General features: G+C 40.2%; 1 protein-coding gene across 1 annotated transcript in view; it reads left to right on the forward strand.

The window, feature by feature from the left end:
• The window catches only part of LOC133561645 (uncharacterized), a 30,987-nt gene extending 20,318 nt beyond the window's left edge, over positions 1–10,669 (forward strand). Inside the window, exons 10-16 of the mRNA XM_061915106.1 lie at positions 1,662–1,738; positions 7,494–7,832; positions 8,162–8,395; positions 8,477–8,905; positions 9,085–9,312; positions 9,935–10,219; positions 10,284–10,669. Of these exons, the coding sequence (XP_061771090.1) occupies positions 1,662–1,738; positions 7,494–7,832; positions 8,162–8,395; positions 8,477–8,905; positions 9,085–9,312; positions 9,935–10,219; positions 10,284–10,669 (1,978 nt within the window). The remainder of the gene's footprint in view (positions 1–1,661; positions 1,739–7,493; positions 7,833–8,161; positions 8,396–8,476; positions 8,906–9,084; positions 9,313–9,934; positions 10,220–10,283) is intronic.
• The last annotated feature ends 314 nt before the right edge of the window (positions 10,670–10,983 follow it).

The raw sequence follows: 10,983 nt of genomic DNA on the forward strand, positions 1-10,983 counted from the left end.
CACTGAGAGAAAATAATACAAATACTTTACTTATGCACAGACAAAGGAACAGAGGATAACCCTTCGACCCGCCGAGCATGGCGTTATAATCGATAATATAATTGACATTTGTGGTCTTACAGAAATACATGAACCCACACATCGGAACGGCAATACATTTGATCTGGTTCTGGTTCGGGGTGTTGCAACTTTTAAAGTACTTCTGTGCACCACAGTGATGCCGACCCTTACCTCATAAAATTTGAAGTTCTGACCAGTTTTCAATATTCTGATAATAACCAATGCTTTAGCAATCGTAGAATTAGTGTTGCTAAAACCACAACTCACTCTGGTACTCAATAATGGCAGCGTTCCAAAATGATGTGGACTCTTATCGATAGACTTACCAACGACTTTAATGTTTAATGTTGACTTTAATGCCATTGATAACTTAGCACCGCTAAAACTGAAAAAGGCCCCTAAAAGGCACACCCCCTGGTTCACAGAAGAAACCAGAGCTCTTAAACTATCACGCAAAAAGCTAAATTACAAATAACGTGCGACTAAACTCGAGGTTTTCCATCAAGCATGGAGTGATGAATTAACAACTTATTAACACACGCTTACCTTAACTAAAACTAAATATTACTCCAATTTGACCTGCCTCAAAAAAAGGTCCTAAATATTTGTTTAACACAGTAACATCGCTAACTCAACAAATGTTTATTTTTTCCCAGTAGCTCCACCCACTCGGCTGATGACTTTATGAATTTAATGTACCAATAAAATTGAGTTCATTTGGAAGTAGATTAAGGACAAAATGTCCCAGCTCCGACTAGGTTCTATAAACGCAGATACAAATGTATGCAACAGGGCAAATGCTTTCCAAAATAATATCTCATCTTTTTGAAGAAGTAACATCAGAAGAACTCTTGCGACTCGTTAATAGGACAAAACAAACACCATTTCGACTCGACCCACTACCTGGGAAACACATCAAGGAGCTGTTTGTAAAATAAGGACCATCAGTACTAAATATTATTAACTTGGCATTCTCCTCTGGTCCTTTTCCCTTAGCATTCAAAACAGAAGTTATTAATCCCTTGCTTAAAAGACTTAACCTCGATTCTGACCTCCTGTTAAACTACCGGCCAGTGTCGCACCTCTCCTTTATCTCTAAAATCTTCCAAAAAATTGTTGCAAAACCGCTAAATGAATACTTTTCGTTTAACAACCTTTGTGAACCATTTCAGTCTGGGTGGACTACTCTTCAATGCATCAGTTTGTGATGTCCCGGCAATGTCGATTAGTCTACATGGCAGGTGTTGTCTTCCCAATGACCCGGGCTCTTACATTATCATAAATGTCACAATTAAATAAGTGTACTCACACAGCATCCATTGCAGCCGGTCACCCAGGAGGGCGGCCCCCCCACATCTGCGGTCCCTTCCCAAAGTTTCTTCTTTTTGTCATCCCAGGCTTTTGGAGTTTTTCAGGGTTTTGGGAGTATGGGTTCAGATCTGCGGATATCATAGTGGTTTTTGAAGCCCTTTGAGAGACTTAAGGGCTATGACAGTAATAATTCATTGGACAAACCGAGTCCAAAAACAATGTCATTCAAATGATCCATTTTCCATTTATTGTAATTGGACAGAAAGTGGATCAGGTTTCTTGACACCTAGATGTAAAAGAGAAATTGCTCATTCCAAACTGCGGACTTCCTTGCTCTCCGCTAGCCGGGAACTTAGCTGCGGGAGTGGTGGGTGAGGTACAACATTCAACCTATCAAGATTAAACTCAGAACCCGCAGTTCACATGTAAAAAAAAAAATCATATCTGACTAGAAAGTACTGTTTTGGTTAAATTAGGTTAAAAATAGAGTTGGGCAATATGGTAAAAAAAAAGACATATTAAGATACGATGTATGTATATAAATGAAATCACTATTTTGTCATGTTTAAATGTTAGAATTGTTAGTAAGTTGACTGGGACACCGGCTGTTGGTGGTCCAGTCTGAAGCTAGCAGAGGTCCAGGCCGAACTTCAGCTAGCTTCAGACAGGACCTCCTGCTGGCTTCAGACTGAACAACCTACAGCCGACGTCCCGGATGACTTCCGCCTTGGCCTACTATCTTCAGATGTTGGTGCTTTGTTTCCTGTTAATTATTGTTCAAATTTGTCACTTCTGGGGTTTAAATAAATGTTTGTATACAGTTAAATGTTAGAAGAATTGTGTAAATTGTGTGTGAATTATCAAAAAACTTTCAGATCTCTTTTATTTAATGGAGTAGTTGAGAGCTGTCCTTCTTCAACCTTGGGGAATTCCGCTGTGTACATTGGAATGCGACGAGAGGGGTTTTCTTTTGTCCTCAAAGACCTGCCGAAGATAAAACCAGGACGAGCCAGAGCCAGAGCCCGAGGCATCGTCTTTCTTTTGTCTTCAATGTGGCCGAAAACAATGACTGTTTATATACTCCTTATTCCTGTTTTGCCGAAGCTGAAACCGGGACGAGCCCAAGCCCGAGGCATCGTCTTTCTTTTGTCTTCAATGTGACCGAAAACAATGACTGTTTATATACTCCCCATTCCTGTTTTGCTGACACCAGGACGAGCCCGGACCCGAGGCATCGTCTTCTTTTGTCTTCAATGTGACCGACAACAGTGACTGTGTGTATGCTCCCCATTCCTGTTTTGACATGTGTTGTTGCGTAAACATTGAATATCTAAATAAAAGAGGAGACGAAAACCTTTTCGTCAGAACTTGGTGCAGGAACTGTGAAAGGTGTACAGAGGCCATGTCTCTCCTCAGATCTGAGTCCAAATTTAACCCTGTCTCTGTTTGATTCTTTGCCTTTTTGTCTTGTTTAATAGATGTCAACAGTGTTTGAACCTGACAGCTTACAACTGCGTGCCTTGCCATCCTCGGTTGGAAAGTCCGGTTTACAAAGGTTACATTACCTTCACCTGAGGCGGGTGTGACAGCATTCTCCAATTTCTTTCCTTGAAGAAGAAGAAAAAGAAAAAATTGCTTATTGTTTTATTTAAGTTTTTTATTCTGGTTATGATTACATGTCCATCACAATATACTGTATATATGTGTTGTTTAAATTGTTATAAATATATGATCAGTATCGTCTTGAACAGGAAATACTTTGCATCCCTAATAAAATAAAAGATAATAACTTTGGTGTCTTTCTGTTTCAGGCTGACATTAACCATAAATATATATCTGTATAATATTAGTATCACTATTACTAATACAGTGCTACTAACTTACTATTAAATTAAAAGTATGTTAGCAGATGAAGAAAATTGTTGTGACGAGAAAAAGAGGAAGGAAGAAAAAAATAAGAAGTCATTTAGTGGCAGTAAATCCATCTTTAACACCATCGTCATCATCATGGTAAACAACATGTAAGGAAGGATTTAAGGTAGAAGGATGAGCAGAAGAGAGATACAGAATGTTGCACACATGAGTTAGTAATTAATAATTGTCGTAAGATAAAGTTGGATGGGGAAAAAAAAAAGATAACAAGATTGTTGAGCAAAGACAGAATAAAACGGCGTCATGATGACGTCATCGCGGCTAGCACACTTACCCTCCATTCGGTCCTTTTGGCACTAAAAAAAGGGAGCCACGACCCCCACCAGCGCCCACAGCGTGGTACAGCAGGTCGTCGGCAAGGCGAAGGAGTGAGAAACCATGATTGTTGTCCCACAAAAAGAGGACTTTGTCGAGAAAGTGTTGTCAATTGGCGATGCTAGCTTAGCATCAGTGGCTACTGCCGAGCCCGCTTGTCACTGTAGCCCCGCCCACTAAGCCCAGGCGGCACGTGATTGGTTGTAAGGCAAGTGTTTGTGATTGGTCGAGCCGGCTGCCATTCAGTGTTATATATATAAAAAAAAAAAGAGCAGAATAATCGTTTAATCCGCATTCTAATGCTAATAAGTGTATTTACATTTGAATCTTCAACATCAGATTAGAGTTTGCCGTCAAAGTTTGTCAATTTGAATATAGTTTATGACATTTATCACGTTTGGAATTGCATATTAGCTGAGTGTGATCCAATCCAATCCACTTTATTTATATAGCACATTTAAACAACAATAACGTTTCCAAAGTGCTGCACAGCCATGTTAAAAACAATATTTAAAAACAAAAAACAAAAAAAAAAAACATTATGCTCCTCCAATGACTGAATAAAACAAAAAATAAATAAAAATAAAACCAATAAAAACAAATATGATTAAAAACTATTTTAAAGGGTAAAATCAATTAAAACAGTAAAATAAAAATCAATTGTGATGTACTATTATTTCCTATGAATGACAAAATTGATTTGGTGAATTTACAAAAAACATATATATGTATGTTCAAACATCTACCTTGTGTGAGGTTGAAAAGTAGAACTTGAAATAGAAACACGTGTTGGTGTTATTAAGATTTGCGTGCTAATGAGTGACATCTTAAAGCCCTCTTTTGCTTGCCTTAAAGCAGGGGTCGGCAACCCAAAATGTTGAAAGAACCATATTGGACTACAAATACAAAAAAGTAATCTGTCTGGAGCCGCAAAAAAGAAAATACTTATAAAAGTGTTATAATGATGGCAACACATGATGTAAGTGGCTCATTAGCTATACTAGCCTACTATCAAAATGTGTGTCAGGCTGACGCAAATCTACGTTGACAGAAATGTTGAAATGTAATATTTATTCTACACATTTTTACAACATTGGAAAACATTTGTAAAACTCCTGGCAACTGACCAAAGGTATAGCTGTGTGTGTCCAAGTTAAAGGAAACAACAGGCTGTCTTCTTCTAATGAATTTATTACAATCTTTACAAGCTGGGTCACGTTTGCTGTGGTCTGGAACAACACGGAACACAAACAACTATCAGAAATGCGGCCAAGATTACATACAGATAACGTGTCATGAGACATGGAAAAATAAACTAAATACACAGAGGACATAAGTAAAGGACATTAAATATACCTACAAACAAGGCATAATGATGCAATATGTACATACAGCTAGCCTAAATAGCATGTTAGCATCGATTAGCTTGAAGTCAGGCAGTAACCAAATATGCCTGATCAGCACTCCAACAAGTTAAAATAATTAACAAAGCTCATCTTTGTGCATTCACGCACAGCATAAAACGTTTGGTGGACAACATGAGACGAAGAAGGAGTGGCATAAAACACGTCGTTCTGTGGCGGCGTCGGAGAAAGTTGTACATGTAAACCAACTGTTGAGTCAAAGTCCAGACAACGGTGAGTTCAAGGGCCGCTGAAATTAGTAGGAACAAACGGCACTCGCCAAATACTCTCATCAGTGAAGCACGAACACAAACATTTTAAAGACTGGGCTTTCTAACAATTGGGAAGGTTTGTGTCCGTCATGATCTTTGGTTATGTTCTTCTGGTTTTTGGACTGTTTTAGTTCCTGACTGCGCACCCTGGTTTGTTTTAGTTTCCATGACAACTCATTGGTTTCACCTGACTCATTTGTACTCACACACCTGTTGTCAATCACAACATTATTATTTGAGCCTGTAGTTGCCAGGTAGTCGGCCTGGCGACACTGACATCATTCATGCTCTGCACTAATGATACACCCCTGCTACTCTGTTTTTGCGCTGTCTATGCCATAGATACATGCTCTGTATTTTATGCCAAGTAAGTTTTGTTTTTTCATGTCCATAGTTTACGTTATAGTATTAGTTTTTTTTTGTGCCTCCGCTGTGAGCGCTTTTTGTTTATACTTTTTATTGTAGAAATGAAAAGATGTCATTACCTTCACGTGGTGTCCAGTCAAGTCGCTTTGCACCACGGGAAAACAAACCGCACCATAGTCCACGTCTTGACAGTGTCGTGTTTGTGCTCCTACAGAAACCAGATCACAACAAAAAACATATTTTTCACCCCATTTTTTTCCCATTTCAACACATTTTTTTCGAAAAAGGCTCCATGAAACCACCAGGGCGCCGCTCAAGAGCCGCATGTGGCTCTAGAGCCGCGGGTTGCTGACCCCCGCCTTAACGCCTCAGGCATGTTTTTAAAAGTGTGTTGAAGTTCTTAGAGGAACCTGCAACAAAAATAACACAGAAAATTGCATTTCATGAGTGGGTTTTATTCCTGCATGTCAATAAGATAAAGAAGAAGAAGGCCACTTCTTCTTCTTTATTTCTTTGAACGTCATGACCACTTCCTTCTTGCGACCTGTGGACGCACACATTTCTACTTGTTCACTAACTCCAATATGAGTCTGAAGACCGGGTTGGTGGTCCTCCTTCTCTGCATGCCAGGTACTAAACATCTACTTTTTGATTTGGTTAAATTCCTGACTCTGATTGATAAAACATTGCTTTCCTACATAGACTCTCTGCATGTATATATATATTTTTTTACCAGTAATTTTTCAGTTTAACATTCTTAATTAACATAATTCATGAAGGAAAAGAAACTATAAAAGGACAAACTTTCAAGCTATTTCATGTTGCGTCTGCTCTGAAGTGGACTTTTTGACGTGCAAGTTGAGAATTGTGCTCACACACTTCCTCAGATAGTCAACATCTTCTCAGTCATTGCAATCAAGTGTTAAGCGGCCAACAGGCGTGGAGGAAAGAAGCAAATGTTCATATTAAATATATATATATATATATATATATATATATATATATATATATATATATATATATATACACATGCCTTAAGGGAGGGCTCATATTTTTGAGCACCAAGGCAAACATTTTCTTTCGGGGCAAATATATATATATTTATATATAAATTATCGTGTTAATTTTAAATGTGCTCAACATTTTCAAAAGCTACTGTTGCGTCTGACCAGCTTTTCCTCCCAGGAAATTTAAGTCACTGGTCAATCCCAAGTTCTTTCGATGACATATATGCTGAGTAAGAAGGACCATCAAGACAGAGTAGAAATATTATCTAGTTTTACTGAAGCTACAGGAGAACAGCCCAGACAATATTCACTATGCTAGGTAAAACAGTGTTGGAGTGTGAACGCGACGCCATCATTCAACTTGGAATATCTCGTAAAAAAATGTTCTTGGTTCTAGATCTACATATTTAAAAACAAATATTTTTGTTTTTGTTCATAAATAATATTATCCTGTCAGCTTTTTTATTACGTGATGCCTTTATCTGTATTTTTACGTTTTCATACAGAGAGGTATTTTTCAAGTTATGTACATTTACATGTACTAAGTACATTATTTTTGTAACAGCCCGATAAGCAGCACAGTTAAAGTTTTAATAAATATTTCTGAATGAAGTAGTCATCTTTATTGTCAGTTAGCACATGCCTAAAATATGACACAACTCTTAAGGCCTTTGGCTGAATTAGAACCACTGAATGTTTACACTCAATAATCTGATTAGTCGACTAATCTTTAAAATAATTGAACTGAATGAAAAAATTGTTAGTTGTGATGTGTGAAGTACTTGATGAACTATTTGATGAAGTACTTGTGATATTGTGTGTTTCAGGGCTGCTCAGTGCTGAGTGGGGGGGGACCTATACTGAGAAGGAGATCTGTGCAATTAAAGGATCCACTGTAAAGCTTCAGTGCGACTTTAAGTTCCCGCCCACAGAAGGCGGGCGTGAGATCAAGGTCAAAGAAACATTTTGGTTCACCAAAGATCCAAAGAAAGATCCGAGACTGGACCCTCAGTACTTTGGTGGTGTGCAGTCTGAGTGTCATGGCAACATCTGCATTCTGACCATCGCAGACGTGAGACGGAGTGACGAGTACACGTTCAGATTCACAACTGACCATTCCAGAGGAGACTTCATCGTCACGCCTGGTGTCAAAGTGACCGTCACTGGTACTGCTTTCCATAAAACATATTTCCACCAAGCTCAGTCCAGTTTGAGGTCAGGAAGTCCAAGTGCTGATTGTCTGCTGTGAGTAGGCGGGGCCAACCACAGTGACATCTTCTTTTTGGTCTTCTTCACATTCTGGAAATGACCATTTGCTGAGTCTGAGTCTGCACTGAGTCTGACTTACTACAACTGTACTTGGTACCCTGACAAGTTATTTTAGTACCCTTAACAGCATATGAGAACAGAAACTGATCCAAACTGTACTGCCTTTGGTGGAAGTGGAGTTTAGGACTTTTATTTTGAAACGATTTAAGTTCTCCTTTCATTCCAGATCTGAAAGTACAAGTGTCCTCAAGGCCCAGGTATGAAGATGGCAAACATTGGTATGATCTGAAGTGTGTCAGCGACACCTGCAGTCCTAGGTCTAATTCTTCATACGTCTGGTATAAGAATGGAGAGGAAATCCAAAATGCAAAGTCCCAAGTGTACACAGTAGGGCATGACTATGAAAATAGTTACTCCTGTGCTGTGAGAGGACACGAGCAAGCTGTGTCTCCTCCAGAGTGTGAGTGGACTCTTCAGTCTTCTGCTGCACGTCACATGTAACTTTGTGCTGACTCAGCTCAATGCTTCTTCTGTCTTTCAGGTGTTGTGGACTGGTTTTGTAACAAGGTGGTTTACCACAAGAGACACATCTGTGCCATCCAAGGATCATCAGTGGACATTACCTGTGAATACACGAGCTATAGAAATACCCTGACACAATTCTGGTACCGTACAAATTCTAGTCACTGGAGGAACCCCTCCATGACTGAAGATCTGCGGTCCGACCCTCAGTATGAAGGTCGTCTTGAGTTACCTTCAGAGACTACTAAAAAAAGCACACTGAGAATAAAAGATGTGAGGCAGAGTGATTCTGCCGAGTACCGCTTCAAATTCACCATTGATGGTTTTGAATGGAGGAGTACTTTACCTGGAAGCACCTTGACAGTCACAGGTATGAACACACCTGACCAAACATGCCCAATAATACAACTATATTACAATGAATACTTTGGATTAGATTTGAATGCGGGTCAGGTGTAATTCTGTTTAGAAAAAAGTCAGCAGCCAATCACAACAAGGCTGTGGGCTGCAAACTGGACTTTGGACAGTGGTGTTCCAGATGAAGCAGTCATGTGTGTATGTTGTGTGACTTGCATCTCCAATCAATATTAATATGACATCTTTCATGTTTGCTCCTCTGGCCTCCAGCTGTGCAGGTGCAGGTGATGTCAGTCAGAGTTGAAGATTCTCACCTTGTTGCACAAATGTTGTGTCACACAAGCTGCCTTCCAGAAGCTCCTTTGTCTTTTGAGTGGCAGAAGAATGGAGTGAATATAAAGTCTGGAACCAAAGTAGAAGTCACCTTGTCACCTGGAGACTACATCACCTGTGCTGCACAACCACAACATCAACATATCAGACCCTCTCGTCGCCTGTGTGAGTGCTTCTTTCTTCTGGAACAACACAAATCTTTCTCGTTTCTATTCCAACTCCAAAGTCCTAAACAACACAAACAAATTGCAATGACCTCCCAGCTGATGAACACGTTTAGCCAGCTGGCAGAAGCAGCAACCAGTCAACACATTTGTTTTTATTCCTGCTTACGTCGCACTTGTTGCTAGGTAGACTTCATAGGGCGCTGTGACGGACAGGGAGAGTCGGCAGGAAAACAACACTTTAAATATTATGAGACATGAACCTTTCATTGGATCACTCTAAATGTTTGAATAAAGCAATTAAATGTTTTATTTCTATGAATAAATACTAATTAAATGAGAAGTTTTCTGTGTGAAGTATGTATATTACACAGATATTATACGTACATCATGCGTGTATGTTTGGACTTTGGGGTCCCCCTGTGGTCTGGCATTAGTGCAAAGTGAGGCAGTGAGCCACCAGATCCAGCAGATGGCGCTGCATGTGTACTGTGATGCACTGTCAAGTGTAATGTGCACTGGCGCCTTGGTGGAGGTCTGCTGCTGCTTTACTGACTCATGTTTTGTCTGTGCTGAAAAGAAGAAGAAGGTGTTTGTTTAAAACATATTTGTTCTTCCTCCAGATGTTCTGAAAAGACCCTCAGTGTCTCTGAGTCATGCTGGTGACATATTGGAGGGTCGTCCCCTGACACTGACCTGCGACATCGACAACTTTGACTACTCCTCAGCAACAGTTGATTACTGCTGGTACAAGAAGAAGAATGTGTCTTCAGATGATGAAGTCCTCAGTAAAGGTCGACAACTGGTCTTCAAGTCCATCAAGTCTTCAGACTCAGCAGAGTATTGGTGTACTGTGGAGAACCAGCTGGGGAAGAAGACATCAGAACCCGTCCTCATTGATGTCCAATGTGAGTACATCTACGTCTTGAAGACGTGTGGTGACACTGATGAGGACAATGTCCTGTTCCTCAGATCCTCCCAGGCCGTCCTCTATGTCTATCCAGGAGGGACAATTCGGGACTATGAGCTGCAGCAGCGATGCTAACACAACCGCCAGCTACACCTGGTACAAGGACAACATGTCTTCTCCTCTGGCGTCAGGTCAGACGCTGACCATCAAAGACATCAGTCCAGGTCAGACGCTGACCATCAAAGACATCAGTCCAGGTCAGACGCTCGCCATCAGGAACTTCACAGAGCAGGGTGGCCATGATTACTACTGTGAGGCCAACAACAGCAGGGGGCGCCACATCATTGGTGTGCATGTGAGCGTAAATGGTAGGACACCTCATGTCCAAAACATATCTGTGTCTCCTGAAGACATCTACTGTATGTCCATGTGTAGGAATGTCCTGTAGAACAAGAAACATCATCAGGCTGTTCTGTTCTGCTGTTGTGGTCGTGGGCATCCTGATCATACTGACTCTGGAATTCAGGTAAAAAGTAGGACTGTCACAATGAACACGTTATTGCAGATTAATCCATCATCATTAATCTGATTGAACATTGTAACACAATTAACCCACAAGCAGAAATGTTATTTTGTAAAAACGGATCATGTTTTGGTTAACATGAACATGATGCTAAAGGTGTTTACTGGTTTACTTTACTGGACAAGCTCAGCAGGTCTTATTTATTTTCCAAACGCAGGACGACAACGTCTCCCTCATCC

The sequence above is a fragment of the Nerophis ophidion genome, linkage group LG01, assembly GCF_033978795.1.
Source record: "Nerophis ophidion isolate RoL-2023_Sa linkage group LG01, RoL_Noph_v1.0, whole genome shotgun sequence".
NCBI classification, from domain to species: Eukaryota; Metazoa; Chordata; class Actinopteri; order Syngnathiformes; family Syngnathidae; genus Nerophis; species Nerophis ophidion.